Source organism: Ipomoea nil, unplaced genomic scaffold (genome assembly GCF_001879475.1).
Source record: "Ipomoea nil cultivar Tokyo-kokei standard unplaced genomic scaffold, Asagao_1.1 scaffold2742, whole genome shotgun sequence".
NCBI lineage: Eukaryota > Viridiplantae > Streptophyta > Magnoliopsida > Solanales > Convolvulaceae > Ipomoea > Ipomoea nil.
In genome coordinates, this window is record NW_017619170.1 from 908,568 (window position 1) to 929,461 (window position 20,894).

General features: G+C 31.9%; 2 protein-coding genes across 2 annotated transcripts; both read left to right on the forward strand.

Moving 5' to 3' along the window:
• Nucleotides 1–2,514: 2,514 nt before the first annotated feature.
• LOC109156604 lies at nucleotides 2,515–3,144 on the forward strand. The gene has a single exon (XM_019304456.1). The coding sequence runs from the start codon at nucleotides 2,515–2,517 to the stop codon at nucleotides 3,142–3,144; it is 630 nt and encodes a 209-aa protein (XP_019160001.1).
• Nucleotides 3,145–13,257: 10,113 nt separating this feature from the next.
• Nucleotides 13,258–16,280, forward strand: LOC109156617 (fructose-bisphosphate aldolase 3, chloroplastic-like). The gene is made up of 6 exons (XM_019304470.1): nucleotides 13,258–13,547; nucleotides 14,345–14,614; nucleotides 14,768–14,877; nucleotides 14,992–15,082; nucleotides 15,228–15,497; nucleotides 15,767–16,280. Exons 1-6 carry the CDS (start codon nucleotides 13,386–13,388, stop codon nucleotides 16,043–16,045), a joined length of 1,182 nt encoding a protein of 393 aa, XP_019160015.1. The 5' UTR covers nucleotides 13,258–13,385; the 3' UTR covers nucleotides 16,046–16,280.
• Nucleotides 16,281–20,894: the final 4,614 nt, after the last annotated feature.

The following is a 20,894-nucleotide window of genomic DNA, read 5'->3' on the forward strand; positions in this document are numbered from 1 at the left end:
TTTCCCTATTTATACCTTGTTGTACACACCATCTTCTCGCACCAACGTTAGCTAGGTATGCACAAAACAATTTTAGGAGGTGAGACTTTTTTTTTTTTTTTCTTTTAACATAAGTATAATCGATGTTAAATTTCACCACAATTGACATATAGAAATATTTTACACAGAAGGGAACTTAGTAGATATATCATTTTCATAGAATTAGAATCCCATGTTCCCTTCTGACAATTGTTATACAGTGGACCATGGTCCCACTACTAGAAATTATAGAATTTTCGACCACCTAAAAGTAATCTTAAATCAAGTCGAAAGCAAAAAGTGATCGGAAATAGCAACAAAGATTTTTCCGGATATCAAAAGTGGTCGGAACAAGGCTTTCGACTTGATTTAAGATCACTTTCAGATGGTCAGAAATTCCGTAATTTTCAGTAGTGTCCGTAGTGCTATGTGGACCATGATTGTTAAATGAAACTGTAGTAGATTTAAAATGATACTTTAGTGCTACTAAAATGGAACTGGTGTGTGTGAAAAATGAAACTAAAAAACATAGCGCATTCAACAACTATATTATCAAATGAAACTGCAATATAATTAAAATAATACTTTAATATTGTTAAAATGAAACTAGTGAGTGTGGAAAATGAAACTAAAATCTGGAACCATACAATAACATATATTGTCAAATGAACGTGAAGTGTAATTAAAATAATACTTTAGCATTATTATAATTAAACTAGTGTGTGTGAAAAATGAAACTACAAAATAGAGCTCATACAATAATGCATATTGTCAAATAAAACTGTAGTAGAATTAAAATGATACTTTAGTATTGCTATAATGAAACTAGTGAGTATGAAAAATGAAACTGAAAAACAGAGCAATATTGTCAAATAAAACTAAAGTGTAATTAGAATGATATTTACTTTATGAACCACATTACTACATGGACCATGGTCCATAGTAAAATTTGCCCCCCTCTTCGTATTTCAATTTCTTGGTTTTTAGGGAAAAAATATAAGAAAAAAATATATAATTTTGAGACTAAATTATCCCTTTCTTTTTTTTTTCTTTTTTAAACCTAAAATTGATGTCTAACTTCCCATATCGATTGCATGAAAATTAATTACAAAATGTCATGTTCAAGAATACGGTAGATAAGTAGTATTTGAGGCTAGGGGGCACCTCCTATCTCACATCTGTTCTTTGCGGATGATAGTTTGCTGTTCTTTAAAGCAAATATTCATGAGGCAAGTGTGGTGAAACAATGTCTAGCAAGATACGAGGAGTTGTCTAGTCAATTGGTGAACTATCATAAATCAAATATTTGTTTTAGTAGAAATACTGGGGAGGGTATGAGGGAGGAGGTGGCGGCGTGTTTGGGCGTGGAACAGGCGCGGAATTTTGAGAAATATCTGGGGCTACCTTCTTTTATATGGAGGAATAAAAGGGCTGTTTTCTCATATGTGGAGGACAAAATCAGACAGAGGGTGACTTCGTGGAATAAGAAACTGCTATCACAGGCTGGTAAAGAAGTGCTCTTGAAAAGTGTGGCCCAATCTATGCCAACTTTTTCAATGAGTGTTTTTTTCTCCCGAATCAGTCTGTTTATCTATACAGAGAACAATGAACAGGTATTGGTGGGGGAAAGGCCCAGACAGAGGAATTCATTGGAAGGCATGGGACAAGTTATGTGTCCCTAAAAAGTTTGGTGGTTTGGGTTTTAAGGATCTACGGGCATTCAATCTTGCAATGCTGGGAAAACAGGCGTGGCGTTTTCTTACTGATCCAGGATCCCTCGCAGCAAGGGTATATAAAGCACGGTATTACCCTAAAACCTCCTTTGTTGATGCAACGATAGGACATAATCCCAGTTTCTGCTGGCGGAGTATTATGCTGCCCATGATCTAGTTTGTGCTGGAGTCCGAAGAAGAATTGGGAATGGTGAGACTAATTTTATCTGGGGACACCCGTGGTTGCAGGATAATCCTAGTCCGCTTGTTCAAACAATAATGCCTGATGCTTTATGGGATGCAGTAGTTGCAGGGCTAGAGGACCAGCAGACAAAAACGTGAGATCCTCATATTTTGACTGATCTGTTTGAGCCGGGAGATGTGGATCGTATTCTAAAGATACCAATCTGTCCATATTATGAGGATACATGGTATTGGCTCAATGACCCAAAGGGCCTATACACTGTTAAGGATGCCTATAGACGCCTAATGGGGAAATTTCAAACATACTACTGGGGAATTTGATAAATGGGTAGAATTATGGAAAATGAGAGTCCCACCCAAGTGGAAAACTTTTTTTTGGAGAGTTGTGTGTGATATACTCCCTACCACAACCAATTTGATTATAAAGAGAGTTGATGTGGACCCAACATGCACAATGTGTGGCCTCCCACACGAGAATGTTATGCATTCATTAGTATTATGTGATTATTCTAAAGCTGTGTGGAATGTTTCGGGGCTGCCCATTATGAATATTTTTACTCATTCTTTTGAATCTTGGCTTATGGCTGCTATGGATATGCTCACAGGCGATCAGGTCCGCCGTCTCGTAGCACTCCTCTACTACTTGTGGGTGGCAAGAAACGAAGCCATGTGGGAGGGGGCATTGAGGAGGCCGGTAGTGGTCTCGAATCGAGCAGTCTCGGCGGAGGCAGCCTACACAGCAGTCCACACTCATGCAACTCGGGCAGCGCCCACTGCCGCGGTGCCGGTTGCGGCCGGTCGGCTGAAATGCCACTTCGACGCCGGGTACGATCCGGCATCCGGCCAGGCAACGTACGTCGCTGTTTTGATCGATCACGATGGCATGTTCAAAGTTGCGGCCAACGGGAAGCTCCCAGGGTGTTTTTCGCCTCTCATGGCGGAGGCGTTGGCGTGCAAAGAAGTATTGTCGTGGCTTAAAAACCGAAACGAGGTTGAGGTGGATGTTCTGACGGATTGTCTTGTATTGAAGAATGTTGTTTGCTCAGTATCTACGCCGAATTTATCTTACGTTGGAATCGTGGTAGATCAATGTAAGGCAGCTATCAGTAGTTTTGATTATTGTTCGCCCAGTTTTATTACTAGAACGCATAATTTACATGCGTATTCACTAGCTAGATTAGCTTATGATCAGGATCACTCTATGTATTAGGACTCGATCCCTCCTGACAACAACAACAACAACAACAACAACAACAATAACGACAACGACAACAACAACAACAACAACTTTTTACAATATATTACTTATTCCTTTCAATTTTCATGTATACCAAATATTAAAATTGAAATTCTCAATAATTCTATTCCTGCAAACCAAACACAAAATTTAAATTCACTTTATTCCACATTACTAGCATTTTCACCCGTGCGTTGCACGGAATGAATTTGTTATAATATTTTAAGAATATTTGGATCGATATACAATTATATAAATTATAAAAACGAATATTATAAAGTGTAATTGATGAAATGAATTGGATCGATTATGATTTATGATGTTATCCTTGCTTGAATTCGAGAAAATAATTGCCCAATTACCTGTACATGTAATGGTAAAATTTTTTATTATATATTTAGATAATAAAATTAAAGATGAAATTATAAACAATTATAATATTTGAAAGTATACATTTATTTGATTATAAGATTAGTTCAAAAGTATCACTCAATTAATTGAATAATATATGATTCATTTGTTTGCAATTATCTTTTAAAATCGATATGTAATATGATTTATGTAATTATTTTATTACTAAAATAAATATGAGAAAAATAATAAAATAATTTAATTATAATTATTATAAAAATAAATTCAACGACCCATGTTTAGTTTAATTATCATAATATAATTATTAGGCAATTATACTAATATATGTGCAGTTATACTTTTATGACTAAGTATATTTCTTTTCACCATATCGCCTTTACTTTTTTCCTCATCCTCCATATCCGAATGAATTAATTGTAATTGTAATTATACTAATATTAAAAAAATAATTAAAAAAATTAATTTGAAGTCAATCATATTAACTACTTGGGAGATTTGTTGACAAAGTGAGTATTCAAATAACCCAATAAATTGAAACGGAAAACTATCTCATAAGGTTAGAAAAGTATTTATAGTTTAATTTCAATCAATATTAGTATTTGAAAATTCTGTAAAATAATAGGTAGAATTGTATTACAGATAGTAAAGTATATTTACTGCAATTTCAATATTATTATTTGCAGAAATAAGGATGTATGTTTCATGTATAATTGTATTAAGGTTAGGAAAGTATTTATATAGTGTAATTTCAATCAATATTATTACGAAGTATTTGGAGATTTTGTAAAATAATAAGTAGAATTGAATTATAGATAGAAAAATATATGTATTGCAATTTTAATATTATTATTTGCAGAAATAAGGATGCATGTTTCATGTACAAATGTATTAAGGTTAGGAAAGTATTTATAGTTTAATTTCAATCAATATTATTATTTGGAGATTTTGTAAAATAATAAGTAGAATTGTATTACGGATAAGAAAGTATATGTATTGTACTTTTAAAATTGAAGGGTTTGTTAGTTTGCTTATATTTATATATTCATTTATTTATATTAAATATTTAATTTTATGTATGAATATTGAAGTTTTTGCATCTATATTGCTTTATTGGACATGTATGTGCAATGTTTTTCTGTCTTGCCAACAATATTGTCACTTAACCTGCAGATTTATAACACAGAAATAGGTAGAAAAAATCAAGAAGAGTGACAAAATAAACTGTTTGTTAGCATATATAATTAAGCTAACGACAATGCCAAAACTTAAAACAATTTAAAGCATAACAGAATAAACCATCTGTTAAGCATTTAGTTAACTTAAACAAAGAAAAACAAAATCACAGTCTAATGGTGCGAAAATATGAAATTTAATTATCCGGAACACAAATATACATTGTTTGTCGTCAATCAAAAACCAACCGGTCAAGGTTCTCATGTATTGGGTTCGATCTTAGGATTCTTCAAACCCTTTGAAGATGATGAACATTCCACGTTTAGTCTCTTTAAAGACGGCTGCTGGGAGTGCTTTCATCAACCAAAATGACTTCTGGACTTGAAGAAGATGTAGCTTACAGTGGTGCTATGTCCTAGACGAAACTAACTATTAAGAAAAGCAATGTGGAAAAAAAATATTATTGCAAGAGGAATTGAAGAAACATGTTTAATGAGAACTAACTTGTTCAACATTGTCTTGTAGAGCGTTGATATTCCCTAGACAAATAACAACGCATCAAACGTACCCTTATAGAGCTTTTTCTCGATCGTCTTGGGGGATAGGTCGGGGGCAGAGACGAAAACAGACTCCATTAGTCAACAATAATGAGAAGAGTGAATTCCATTTTTGGTCCTACTGTTATAGGGGTGTTTCCAATTTTAGTCCACCTTAATTTTTTTTGCCACTTTACAACCACTGTTATTGAATGTGTTCCACTTTTAGTCCACCGTTAATATTTTCATCAAGAGGCCGTATAATCCAAGGGTATTTTGGTCTTTTTATGTTTGTCTCTTCTCTTTTAATCCAGGCGCTTCGTCCTCCTCCTCCGATATTCGAATATGGCTCTTCGAACAACGAGAATGGGAAGCCAAAGCTACATCATTTCGTTCGTTCCAACATGGACCGGCGAGATTTCTTAGGTTTTAGGTTTAATGTTCTCATTTCTTTAGTCAAACATAATTTTGGATGAGAAGAAAGGTCAAAATACTCCTAAATTACATGGCCTTTTGATGGAAATACCAACGGTGGGACTAAAAGTGGAACACATTCAATAATAGTGGTTATAAAGTGGCAAAAAAAATTAAGGTGGACTAAAATTGGAAATGCCCCTATAACAGTAGGACCAAAAATGGAATTCACTTTAATGAGAAATAACAAAATACCACAGAAGAACAAAAATAATCGATGGAAAAATTGTTCACGATTAAGAGAGTATTTATAGTGAAATTTTAATATTATTTGTAGAAATAAGGATGCATGTTTATGTACAATTGTATTAAGATTAGGAAAGTATTTATAGTGTAATTTCAATCAATATTATTATTTGGAGATTCTGTAAAATAATAAGTAGCTAGAATTGTATTACGGATAAGAAAATATTTACACTGTAATTTTAATCTAAATTATTGCAATTTCAATATTATTATTTGCAGAAATATTGATGCATGTTTCATGTACAATTGTATTGAGGTTTGGAAAATATTTATAGTGTGATTAAATCAATATTATTATTTGGAGATTCTGTGTAAAATAATAAATAAAATTGTATTACCGATAGGAAAGTATTTATACTATAACTGTTTTCTAAATTATTGCAATTTCAATATTGTAATTTGAAGAAATAAGGATGCATGTTCATGTACAATTATATTATGATTAGAAAAGTATTTATATCGTAATTTCAATCAATATTATTATGTGAAGATTTTGTAAAATAATAAGTAGAATTGTATTACGGGCAAGAGAGTATTTTCTTTTTACCAAGTCTTTTCCACTATTCCTTAGTATTATTATTAAGTGTTTGGATGGGAAGTTGTAAAAGTAGAATTATGTTTTTATTAGTAGTATAGATAGATAACGTTGCAAGGAAGTATATCTAGCTATTGCATTATTAGGATTAGTAATTTTAATCTAGAATTGTATTACGAATAGGAAAGAATATATTGTATTAGGAATTATATTACCATATTTTAATGTACAATTGTAGTACGAATAGGAATTGTACTACTATATTTTACAATATTGCACAAACCTTAATAGTATAGGAGTGTTTTGAGCGGGAAGTTAAAATGGAAGATTTTGTTTTTAAATATAGTATACTAGTTTTACACGCTCATTGCGCGAATGATCGAGTTAATGTCCAATGTTTATAATTAAATAAATATTTGAAAGTATATCAATGCAAGATTATATATGAAAAGTTCATACATAAGTAATTTAATGTCGAATTTATTTATTTAAATATGTAATTCATAGTATATGAATACAATGTAATATAGGAGATTCATTATAATTGTTACTAAAAAACTTTTAAATAATAACCAAGTATTTTTGTTGCAAAGGGTTCTAATATATTTAATGAATGCACATATATACAAGATCAATGAATGAATCAACGGTACCAGTCCTTTCGGTGTTTTGCTCAGTGTTCATTTAGTTCAACCATTATTTTTGAATAAATTATTATGGATAAAGGAATTCCTAATTTAAGAAATTTAGATGTAGTACAAATTTAAAAATTTTAATTATGATGTAACCCACAAATATTGGACGATTGGTAAATATGATGTAACCCAAAGATCAAAATCCTAAAGAAAGTGTTTGGTTATTCAACAGTTTGAAATAACAATTTGTTCCAAACTACTGAAAATACAAACATTCCAATTTACAATATTTTCACTTAGCGTTTTTTAAAATGATTTCCCTAAAACACCTCTATATTTAAAAAAAAAAAAATTACTGTAGAGCCATTTCGATTCCTTGAATAAGAAGAGCCAGTTTCGCTGGCTCACTGCTTGTCAATCAACGGATGAGCAAGTTTAATTTTTTCAATTGGAGCCTTCTCAAGGCTCCCATGCCACTTTTCCCACCGATGTGAAAAGTGGCAAAACTGAGGGGAGCCGAACCATATGTTTTACTTTTTTAAAAAAAAAAATTATTTCTTTTATTAAATTATTTTTATTTAAAAATAATAATAATAATAATAATAATAATAATAATAATAATAATAATAATAATTATTATTATTATTATTATTATTATTATTATTATTATTATTATTATTATTGAGAGTTTGGTCCCTGAGTTATAATGGTAGTGACGACTCAGTCTCTGAGTTATGACCGTATCTATTTTTAGTCCCTCAGTTATTAGCGAAGTGGCGCATTTGGTCCCTGACCATTAAAACTTACGGAAAAATTTAAAAATATTTAAAATTTTAAGGGTAAAGTAGGAAATTCACATTTTATTCACTTTCTTATATTGAAATCACTTTTGCAACATTATTTTCAACTTCCTAGTATTCTATTTCAAGGTTGCAAGGGCTGCTCGTTCACAATTTGGTTCTTCTGTTTGGATTTCATCTATTCCTTCTTGTATTGAACGACTAATTTAATAAAGTTGGTATTCCTTTCAAAAAATTCCAAAAGCAATTCAATAATATTTTTATGACTTTTTAGTAACATGAGTCTCGTATAAGGAACATGTGACTCAATCCAAACAAGAGAACACTTGATCATTGTCTTCAAGCATGTAAAACGCACCACCCTAAAAGTTTCTGATTATCCTTACTAAACATAATGGTAATTAAACCATAACTTTTGAAATACAAGAATATATCAAATTTCTCAGTTATTTTTGTGACAAATTCACCAATGGAGTAACTTGAGATTTTTAGTACGTAAAATTCTTTCGTAAGCTCTGCAGTGTATTATTATTATTACTACTACTACGATTAGTAATTTAATCTAGAATTGTATTAGGGATAGGAAAGTAGAAAAGAATATATTGTATTACCATATTTATGTACAATTGTAGTACGAATATGAATTGTATTACCATATTTTACAATATTACGCAAACCTTAATAGTATAAGAGTCTTTTAGGCGAGAAATTACAATTGAGTATTTTTACTACGATTAGTAATTTAATCTAGAATTGTATTAGGGATAGGAAAGTATGAAAAAATATATTGTATTAGGAATTGTATTACCATATTTATGTACAATTGTAATACGAATACGAATTTTACTACCATATTTTACAATACGCAAACTTTAATAATATATGAGTCTTTTTGACGGGAAATTACAATTGAGGATTTTATTTTTATATATAGTATAGATTATGTGAAAATTAATTTAAGACATGTACGATTTGGATTTGCAAAAATTTGTTTTCTCTTATCGCATTTCAATATTTCATTCTCATTGCAATCAAATACTTTCATCCCATCCTCGAATTCCTCTTTCATGGACACACTCCACACTTCTCCCTCTTCATCAACATCTCTATTGCTTGCTTATATTTTGAATTTATACTCCATAATCATTCAAAGTATAATTGACCAACCCAACGGGTAGTTCAAGTGGCAAATGAGTTCTCTTTGTGGGAGAGAGTTTTGCTAGTATAACCTAGATTCGATTCCCACAAGTGACGATATCCGGACCTGAATGGAGATTAGACCCGACCCGAACCACATTGTGGTATACACACAAAAAAAAAAAAGTAAAATTGATTTAGTTTATGAAATAACATTTTTTAAAAGAGTTAATTCCATTTCTGGTCTTAGATTTATAGGTGGTAGTTCACTTTTAGTCATTTTTATTGGAACATTCCTTTTTGGTCTTAGTATTATTGTGACATTACCAACTTTGGTCCTTTATCAAAAAATTGTTGAAACTTCGTTAAATACAATGGCATTTCGCTCTTCAATTATGAATTTTTTCAAAAAAATAAACATATAAAATATAACGGGTCAACGGACTTTATATTAAAAAGATCAAAATGTTCTTAAATTTAACAAATTTTAATGATTTTGTTGATAGAGGACCAAAATTGGTCATGTCACAATAATCCTAAGACAAAAAATGGATGTACTAATAAAAACGACTAAAAGTGAACTACCACCTATAAATCTAGGACCATAAATAGAATTAACTTAAAAAAAAAAAAAAAAAAAAAAAAAAAAAAAAAAAAAAAAAAAAACTATACATAATCCATATTTAAAACATCTCTTTATTTTTTAAAATAGTATTCACATGAGTGAACTATTTCCTTTATAAAAAATGGTATTTCTGAATTTATGAGACAATCTATCTTTGTAAATTCCTAATTTGTCATTGTTCTATGTGGTTATGATTTTATATACCATAGTTTGATGTGAATTTCTTACTTATATTTCGAATTTATAAATTTAATATAGTTAATAATCATTATCAACAATTATAAATTCAATTTAGTGACACTAGAGAAAACAAAAACTTTGAACTAGAGAAACCCTGCAATAGTTCAAAACCAAGTTGACTGAATTTGCCAACAAAATCTACTATACTAATAAGAGCCCAAGAGAGTTAGGCCTATAATGGGTAGAAAAAATGGCGGTCACAGATTTTAATCAAATGAATGGCTCAGATTGATTAAAAGATTGATCAGAATTAAATTTTACACTAAAATTTCCTAAAATACCCACACATCGTTACTAATTCCGTTAAAATTTTAAGAATTGCCGTTAGTTCACCGTTAATTTACTCATTGATTTCAATAAAAAAAAAAAAAGCCTTAGGTTCGAACCTCATCCCAAACAAAGTTGGCATAATTAGTACTCTATTTTACTCTTATTAAATTACATAAATAATAATTTAGTAGCTACAACAAAAAATAATACATATGCATTTCTTTAATTTAAAATTATGTGTCCACAATGTCTTTATTCAAAAAAAAAAAAAAAAAAAAAAAAACTATTCATTATCAATAAATTAAATAAGATAAATAATTTTATTAGTTATATTGTCTTTATTTTTCTTCAATATAAAAATTCTTTATATTCAAATTTATTAATTGATTATATTCGCTACATTGTCCTTACAATGTCATTATTCAGTGAAAAAAAATTATTAATTATCAATAAATTAATTAAAAGAAATATTTTCATTATATTGTCTTTATTTTTCTGAAATGTAAAATTTTTTACATTCAAATTTATCAATTGATTATATTCACTACATTATCTATTATCTTTTTTTGTGCACTATTTTTCTAATTAAATATTAAAGTTATAACATAAAATAATGTTATATATTTATTTACCAATTATTTTATTAATACCATGAAAAATTAAAAAAATATAATTAATAAAGCCAACCATATTAACTACAGAGATTTGTGACAAAGAGAGTATTCAAATCACACAACAAATTGAAGTGAGAACTACCTCGCAATGTCCTTGTTTGACAATCAGCAGTAGCGGTTAGCGTTAGCGGATTATACTAGCGGATTTGACCAGCGAATTTATTTAATTATTAACATTGGGTAGAAAAAATGACCGCCAAATTATTAAATCAAATGAATGGTTCATATTGTTCAGGTTTTAATTTTTTTCTTTTAAGATTTTCTAATTTATGGTTCATATCCTTTTCTAATTTATCCTTAATTATATGATTATCCATTTAACTTTTCCGTTAATTCACCGTTAGTCTAATATAGAATTATAACTACACCATTAATCTAATTCTAATATTAAAGTCTTAATAGAACTTAACTACAAATCCTAATGTCAGAATCTCCTCAAACAATATTAGTATATATTTAATATTTTATGCCCTAATTTTTATTTGTTCTCCCTTATGTCCCGTATTTGGTTTCAACCATACCTATACAATTATTTTATTGACAATTATAATCAATATTGACTATATTATCTTGCATTTGTAAACTTAGAATTACCTATTTAACCTGCACGAGCTTAGTTCAATGGTTTAGTGGGTAGTATTTGGGAGAAGAGACCAAGGTTTGAACCTCGACGGCGGAAATTATGTCCAAAGTGGGAAAATTCCTTGTGCGTATCAGCATTTGGCCCTGTCTGCTGAGCCATTGAGTCACCGTGATTTACAACTTCCCACAATGCTCTGTCGGGTCGGAGTGTGGGGGACCCTTGGGGTTGGGGACTCAACCTTTGGGAGAAGAATTACCTATTTAAATACGCAAATTCAACCTTCAATTATCTATGCATGAACAATTTCAATATAATCTTGCCTTAATATACTTTAAAGTACTTATTAAAAAAAAAGCATTGGGCATTATCCCAATCGCGCAATGCGCGTAAAAAACTAGTACGGAGTAATAAACTACAAGGGTTACCAAGACTATGTGGTCTAATGGTACTCGGGTTGGACTTTCATTTGAAAGGTTGTAAGTTCGAGCCTCAGTGGAGGCGTTAATAGTTTTTCATGAACAAATACTACATTGTAATAGAACCAGTAGCATGTGAGTTAAAAAAAAAAAAAAGATCGTGTGAGTTTAAAATTAGCCGGGCTGAGTACTACACAATAGAGTTTAATTAGGATTGCAAATTCAAACTTCTAACAACATTTCTAAAAAAAAAAAAAAAAAACTTTTAACAACATATGTATTAGAGTTAATCAAATTAGCCGGGCTGAGTACTACACAATAGAGTTTAATTAGGATTGCAAATTCAAACTTCTAACAACATTTCTAAAAAAAAAAAAAAAACTTTTAACAACATATGTATTAGAGTTAATCACCATTTTGGTTTCTCAATTGTTTTTCAACTGTTAATGTAGTCCCTAGTTTTTAATTTCAACTATTTTGATCTTTGAAATGTTTAAAATTTTGTCAATTAAACCCTTTCGGAAATCAAAATGGTGATTTTCACAATTTTTAAAATTTTGTCAATCTGGTCCTTGAAAAGATTTAATTGACAAAATTTTAAACAATTCGAAGATCAAATTGGTTGAAATTGAAAACCAGAGACTACATTAACATTTTGAAAACAACCAAAATGTTGATTCCTCTATGTATCTAAAAACATAATAATTCTCAATCCAGATTATATTCCTGGTTCTTGTCCTTTTTTTTGTTAATTTTTTTTTTATACATTAAGCTATAAAAATTGTACTCTACAATTTTTTGGACAAAAATAACCTTACCACCATAACTTTTGTTATTTTTTTTCCCATTATTATTACTATGCATACGCATATACAAATACCTTTTCTTATATTATTTAATGGTAATGATGTATGTAGACGTACTATTATAGGAAATAAGTTTCATTTCATTATATTTTAATTAAATTAAATTTCACTATAATTATATTTAATAATTTACCACTAAGACTTTGTTGTCTAATGGCATCTGGGTGGGAATCCCATATGAGAAGTTGTAAGTTCGAGTCTGTTACACAAAATGAATTCTACAATTATACATTAAAAAAAAATTATTTGCTATTATTAAAAAAATATTTTAATATTAAATATTATTATTCAACATATATTTTTGTGCATTAATACGCACAAACCTTTTCCTATGCAAATTAATATGCAGTTATGCAAAAACCTTTTCCTATGCAAATAGTGTCAAGTGTTTGGTATCTCCGCACGTTAATTTGTAGTGTTGGAATAGAATTCGCCGAGGCGCGATTTCACGGATTTCACAAAGCAAACCTACCTGTCCTCGTCACCTAACAACTCTCCCCCTCACGAGTCACTACAAATATAGTAATAAAGCCCTCAATCGCTTCCACCTTCCACCAACCCACCCTTTCAATTCTCTCTTTCTCCACTCCACACCAACTCTCTCGAGTCTCGATCGGCTGCCGATTTGATCTATGGCGACTACGAGTTTCGTGAAGCTGAGCTCCTCCTCCTCCTCCTGGATCGGTCAGAAGCCGGCATCGGCTCAACTTCACGGATCAGCCCCCTGCGCCCCTCGCCGCGTCTCCGTCATCCGCGCCGCCGGATCGTACGCCGATGAGCTCGTCAAAACCGCCGTAAGCCCTCTCGTCTTTATGCGTGCATTAGCTTTGCATGCTTTATGATTGGATCCTTGAAATTACTTCGTAATTTTCGCTTTTTAGGATACGTTAAATTTTTTTTTTTTGTCTGAGGAAATTTAAGCATTACATCTCCGGTGATTTGAATAAACAAAATATTAGAATTGAGTAAATTTTGATGAGTTAGGCATGTTTGAATTATAAAGCTCTTGCTTTTAGATCATAATCGTTCTGTTGCTTTGAGTTGAATTGAATAGAATGTAATTTTAGTGCTTGCTTATCAATAATTTGATATCCCTATTTTGTTGGGTAGAGAAAGGCTACTCTTTGCCCCTTACCCCGTTTGGATAGCAGGATACCTTACAGGAACTACACACACACACACACACACACACACACACACACACACATATATATATATATATATATATATATATATATTTATTCCAGTTGATTTATTTTTAATTGAACGGGTAAATGATGGATTCATCTAAATTTGTATGTTTTAGGTGTTTGTGCCCTAATAGTTGCTGAGCAGTAGTTGCATACTTGCATATTTGAAAATTTTGAGTGAATTTTTAATTGATTTTCTTTCTTTCATTATTGCTACTTAACCAGTTTTACAGATTGGCTTCTGTTTAACTATTTGCGTTCTGTTTACAACTGTAATTAGTAATGAAGTTGATATTTAATGCATCTTTTAACTGAAGTGTATGAAATTGGTACTGTAAATTACTTTGGTGTTTGTGTCATATCAGTTTTGTCTAAATGCCTTTTGTTCTTTATTGGAACAGAAAACTATTGCATCTCCTGGAAGGGGAATCCTTGCCATTGATGAATCAAATGCCACCTGTGGAAAGAGATTGGACTCCATTGGACTGGAGAACACAGAGACGAACAGACAGGCCTACAGACAACTTTTGCTGACCACTCCTGGCCTTGGGGAATATATTTCTGGAGCCATCCTTTTCGAAGAGACACTTTACCAGTCAACTACTGATGGTAAGAAGTTCGTTGACTGCCTGCGGGATGGGAAAATAGTGCCTGGGATCAAAGTTGATAAGGTAGGACCATTCTCTAGTGTTTTCCAAATTTTGATGTGCAACTTGATTTAATTTTAAATCCTTCTAATACTAGCCCCAATTCCCAATTTGAAGGCATTTATATTCAGATAGATTTTGTTTCCAATTTTTTACTGATGGCCTCTGCCTATATAGGGTTTGTCCCCACTTCCAGGATCCAACAATGAATCTTGGTGTCAAGGTTTAGATGGCTTAGCTTCTAGATCAGCTGAATACTACAAGCAAGGGGCCCGTTTTGCTAAGTGGTAAGTCTGCCCTCTCCCACCTTCTCCTGTTGCGTATACTTTTATATTTCTATTTAGGTCCACTGAGTTCCTCCAAGTGAACAAGAATTAAATAGTTGATTTGGCAATATTCAGGAGAACAGTTGTCAGCATTCCTTGCGGTCCTTCTGCTTTGGCTGTGAAAGAAGCTGCATGGGGTCTTGCTCGCTATGCTGCTATTTCTCAGGTATTTTCATGTCTTTTTCTCTATTCTCTTAACCAAATCTTTTCAGTCTGTTGATTGACTTCAGCCTTGTCTGTTGAGTTCTTCCTTGTTTAGAAACATTAGTAATATACTAAGATCTTTTGATTGTTTCTCGTTGATGTTTCAGGACAATGGTCTTGTGCCAATAGTGGAACCTGAAATTCTTCTTGATGGAGACCACCCAATAGAGAGGACTCTTGAGGTTGCAGAACGGGTGTGGGCTGAGGTCTTCTACTATTTGGCAGAAAACAATGTTTTGTTTGAGGGAATTCTGCTTAAACCTAGCATGGTTACCCCAGGGGCTGAACACAAAGAGAAGGCTTCTCCAGAGACCATTGCAAAGTATACTCTCACTATGCTGAAAAGGAGAGTGCCTCCTGCTGTTCCTGGCATCATGGTATGAAATCCTATTACCATGCATGCTCATTAGTGTATTTGTTTTCCTATCACTGTCATATATTATTCTCTTAAAGTAAAATTAATGCTATTTAGAGTATTTGTTCTTCAATCTCTTTGATGATGTTTTTGACATTGGTAAGAGAGAAGTGGAGAACTACAAATCTGCATGGTTCCATCTTATAACTTATAATTGATTTCGGATTCAACTAATGATCTATAATACATCAATGTTTCTCCATTGATTTGTGTGTTTTTTTTACCTGTTAGTTCTTGTCCGGAGGACAATCTGAAGTGGAAGCAACACTGAATCTCAACGCAATGAATCAAAGCCCAAACCCATGGCATGTTTCCTTCTCATACGCACGAGCACTGCAGAACTCCGTGCTGAAGGCATGGAAAGGGCAGCCCGAGAATGTGGAAGCTGCACAGAAGGCGCTCTTGGTTCGTGCAAAAGCAAACTCCTTAGCACAGCTAGGGAAGTACTCTGGTGATGGCGAAAGTGATGAAGCTAAGACGGGAATGTTCGTGAAGGGTTATACCTACTAAGCAGCAAGTTGCGGTTTTAGTAGAGTTGTATCTTGACTGCTGAGGCAGATTAAGAATACGGGTTGTTTTTCTTTTATTAAGTTTCTTTTTTGGTCTTGAGATATGTTCCTTTAGTAATAAATCGAGAAGTTTATTTGTAGAAATGCAAGCCTGAATGGGGTTTGTTTAAAGTTAGAAGTTATTCTATTTGAAGAGAACTTCATCCCCTATATGTGATGATCTGATTTTAGTTTTAGTTTATTTATGGGATTTCATTCTGATGCTTAAGCCAGAATGAGACTTATGTTTGGAACTATTTACTTCTGCTGTTATTTTTGTCTTTTTTTTTTTTTTTTTTTTTTTTTAAGCCAAACCAAACCATTTATATTAACTTCTCAAACTTGTAATGGACACGAGGCCCAAAACAAACAGGAAATGAAATTATACTGCAAAGCCAAGCTACAAGCCCTCCATTTAATTTGCCTGCAAAGTAAACAATATTGCTCCCCCAACTGTCTAGCCCCTACCTTCTCCCTAGCTTTTATTAGTCTCCTCCAAACATGGGAATCCCCATGTTTTTTTTCTTCTTTTTGAAAAACAAAAAAAAAAAAAAACAAACAAAAGAGCTCTTTATTTCATATATGAAAAACTGTCTATGTACAAGGCCTCAAAGTAGCTCTAGAAAACAAACCTGTGACCACAGAAACCTGCCTGTTCAATCTCATAGCTTCATCCCTGCATTTTTGCTCCATATGCCCTGCAACACTTCAGCCATCTGGACACCATGTTGAATCCAAACCTTAATTAGGAGTGTCATCTGTGGCCATCTATTCTCAACCCTTCTTCTTCTCCTCAAAAAGGCTTCCATTCTGCCCTATCAGCCCTCTCTTCTTCAATCCCCATGCTTCAGAATGGTCTAATTTAGGGTGTTCAAACTCTGCTCAAAGTTTGGTTAATTGTTTTTTAACCGAAATACTTCAGTTTGATTAATGGTTAAAGATTTTTATAGAATTTCAAATATCGATTCGAAAATATTGGTTAATTGAAAAATTCATTAGCAATATCAGTTTACATTTGCCGTCAGATCAATTTAGTGCTACAATTACTGCAAAAAGCTTTGGAAAACCTACGAAACTAGAGCACAGAGGAGGATGCATTCTGAAACAAAACATATCATTCATGCATTCTGAACAAATATAATGTTGTGATTTACATTTATGAAACACTACTCAATGTACATGTGCTGCGACAGATTGGACAAGTTGGCTTTTTTTGTAGCCATTGGGCAATGCAAGCATTGTGAAACCTATGAGAACAGGGTGCCAATTCAGTGATCACCATCCCTTTCATAAATCCTTCCAGACAAATGCTGCAACATTCACCCTCTTCGTCATCATCAATAAGCTGTTCCATCTTCAACATAGAGATTTCGTGCTCCGACATTCCCACGTTCCCAGTAGTAGAGGCAAAAGGTTGAATCATCAAATCGAATAGGAAATCATCCAACTCTTCATAATTATCACGAACAACAGCAGCTGTATCTTCATTCAAAATCATATGACCATCCAAGAAATCAGCCGACCTCCTCGGTGGTTCTTCCAACACATATACAGTTTCGAGGACGATCGACAAAGACAACCCATAAAACCAGTTTGTGCTGCGAACTTGGTCGAAAGCAAATGCCGCAATAGGGTGAACGATATCAGCGCCCATCCGAGAATCCAGGGTGGCAAGTGTGCCCAAGAAGAACGAAAAAGTACTCTCCGGAGAACTCAAGTTGAAAAATGAATTGAAGTGGATTTCGATAGAGTTGTCGCCCAAAGTGGAGGAGGCTACGGAAGAACCTGCAGGCATCATAGCTTTGGTAATCCTCCGAATCTGCAATCTTCCATCTGTTGGGTATTGCAAATGGAAGCCGCTCATGTTCTTTATTGTCGTTGCCATTACCAGCCGATTATGTTTCTTGCAAAGGAGAGAATTCAACAGAAATTACAATAAGCAGAGACTGAGAACTGAGAAGAGCTGGGCGCGCAAAGCAAGATAGAATTAGGAAACTCACCCTACTCTACTATAAATAAGTTGCGCCGACTTTTAAACTAGGCATGATATTAATTGGGCCGTTAATTCAATTTTAAATTTTAAATATTAGATAAAGTCATTTGAAATCAGTAAGAAGTGTATGGGAAAATATATATTTTTATACTTTCAATTATATTCTTAGCTAGCTGTTTTAATTTCTAATTTCTATCCTTGTAAAATATATATGTATTTTAAAATTTTATTATCTTTCTTTAATTTATAACCTTTTCGATATAGGTATTTAATTTGCAAAATAGAGAATTAATGACATTTTTAAAAAAAATCATATTTAAGTATGGTACATCTTCCCTATTTTACCTACACGTAGACACGTAGTTGTTAAAATCAATTTTTCTTTTAATTTTATAAATGTAATATCAACACTAAAAAGAAAAGTTATAATTAAATAATAAATGTTAAAAAGTACTAAAATACCATGCACTAAATAAATTTTAATAGAGTTTAATAGTTTTGTTTATATATTCAATGCTTAAAATTGCAACCTTTTTGAAGAGTTAGCGTATATATTGCAACAGTAAAAGATTAAAGGCTAAAACCGTTTGCAAAAAATAATTGAGGAACTAAAACTGCTAGCAAAGAACAATCGAGAACTAAAACTGCATCTTTTTCAAAGTGTAATTATACCTAGCTACTAGTAAGTTACTAACAACTTATTATTGAATATTGAGTTAATGTTGAAGTACACTTTTATTAATTTTTTTTTTTTTTTTTTTTGTTGAAAACACTTTTATTACTTATGAAATTTCTATGTGAACTCTCGAGTTCTACTTTCACTTTCAAATTCTAGAGGTAGACATTTAACTTGGACCACCATGATGAAAATAGGCTCTCTTGTTTAATTTGCCACATTAGAGAGTATAATTGACGGATCGGAGTAGAATTTGGATGCACATGCAATAGAACTATATTACTTATTCAAAATTGATTTAAGGATAACTTGTCCGTTTAAACAATATTTTATAATTACAATAAAAATTTTAAAGACTCTGATAGTTCATATAAGTAAATATCAGCCCTTAACTATTTGAAATTGTGTCTAAATTGATTTTTTTTTTTTTTTTTGGACTGACCTTATAATGGCATTAATTAAAGCCAACATACTTTCATAGAACTTAATGAATTCCCGGCCAGCTAGGTACGTATGATGAAAAGAGAAGCTAACTAATCAACTGGGACTCTGGGAGTTGATCACTAAAAATTTCTCTAGCTATCTTCACTAGGGAATATTCAACCCAAGAAGAAAGAAGTATGGGAGAAAGGACGAGAAAAGGGTTGGAGGAGAGGGGGATAGTTTTTCCAAAGAGATTGTTATCTCCGGAGAAACTCTGTCGCAAAGCGTGGTGCATGAGCAATCGACACGCACCAATCGTGTGGCGCGTATTGCTCACATGCCACAAATGGCGCACAGATGGTGGGAGATATCCTAGTTCCCGGCAAATTATTGTGTGGATCATGGTCCACACAGTGTTATGTGAACCATAACAAAAATTACATTTTAATATAGAATTAATTTCAATTTTGGTCCCACGACTTTTGAGTTCGTATCACTTTTGGTGCACAACTTTAAATTTTTTCAATTTTGGTGCCTAACTTTGTTATTTTTATCAGTTTTGGTCCTTCTAGCCAAATTGACGGTAAAATATTTCCGGATTTTATATTTTAGGGGCAAAATCGTCATCCCATGGAAAGATCTTCAATATTTAAACAAAAGAAAAATCATATTAAGAGGAAAAGAAGAGTTTGTCAATGGTCGAAACTATAAATCCCATAGATCTGTCTGGTTTCTGCCCGTCTTCCCCATTATTCTCATCATCAAACACCTATAGATATGATTTTACAGTGATTTTGTTTAGATATTGAAAATGTTTCCTTAGATGACGATTTTACCCCTAACAATATAAAATCCAGCAACATTTCGCTGTCAATTTGGCCGAAAGGATCAAAACTGATAAAAATAACAAAGTTAGGCACCAAAATTAAAAAATTTTAAAGTTGTGCACCAAAAATGATAGAACATCAAAAGTCGTGGGACTAAAAGCGAAATTAATTCTTTTAATATACTAAATGTATATTATTTTTGTACTCAATGTACATTATACAATATAATATACACTCAGTACACAAATAATGTATATCCCCTGAATACAATATACATTTTTAATATACTAAAAATATATTATTTTTGTACTGAATGTACATTACTTTACAGTATACAAAATATGGTCCACACAACTTGTGTAGACCATGGTCCACACAATAATGATTGCTGTTTCCCACCCTCTGCTATATATTTAAAAAAAATTGTATTTACCCCCTTACTTAAAGACTCTAATGCTCAATTGCACAGAGGCTTATTTGCTTTTTGTTTAGTTTTTTTTTTTAAAAATTTTTTTTTATTTGTTATTTTATTTTTAAAATTTCTATATTAAAATTTATTTTTAAAATTTAATTAGTTGTTGGAATATATATTATTTAAATTTCAATATTGAATTTTTTATTTTGTTATTTAAATTATTTTCATTTAAAATTATAATTACAAAATTAAAGAATTTTATTTTCACAACCCTTATTGCTATTTACACTACCCTTTGATAAGTGTAATAGCTTTATAGGTGGTGTAAATAGAACAACTTGCTATTTGCACTACCTTCATTAAAGTTATTCAAACATTAAAAATATTATTTTAATAAATTTAAATTAAATAATTATTTAAAAATTACAAAATTAAAAAAAAAAAAAAAAAGACTCGCCTTCTCCGTTGAGAAGGCAA

Coding starts and splice junctions, on each gene's coding strand:
- LOC109156617 (XM_019304470.1), top strand. CDS start 13,386: ATGGCGACTACGAGTTTCGTGAAGCTGAGCTCCTCCTCCTCCTCCTGG. Junction 14,878..14,991: donor GGGGCCCGTTTTGCTAAGTG/GTAAGTCTGCCC, acceptor GGCAATATTCAG/GAGAACAGTTGTCAGCATTC. Junction 15,083..15,227: donor GCTATGCTGCTATTTCTCAG/GTATTTTCATGT, acceptor TTGATGTTTCAG/GACAATGGTCTTGTGCCAAT.
- LOC109156604 (XM_019304456.1), top strand. CDS start 2,515: ATGGCTGCTATGGATATGCTCACAGGCGATCAGGTCCGCCGTCTCGTA.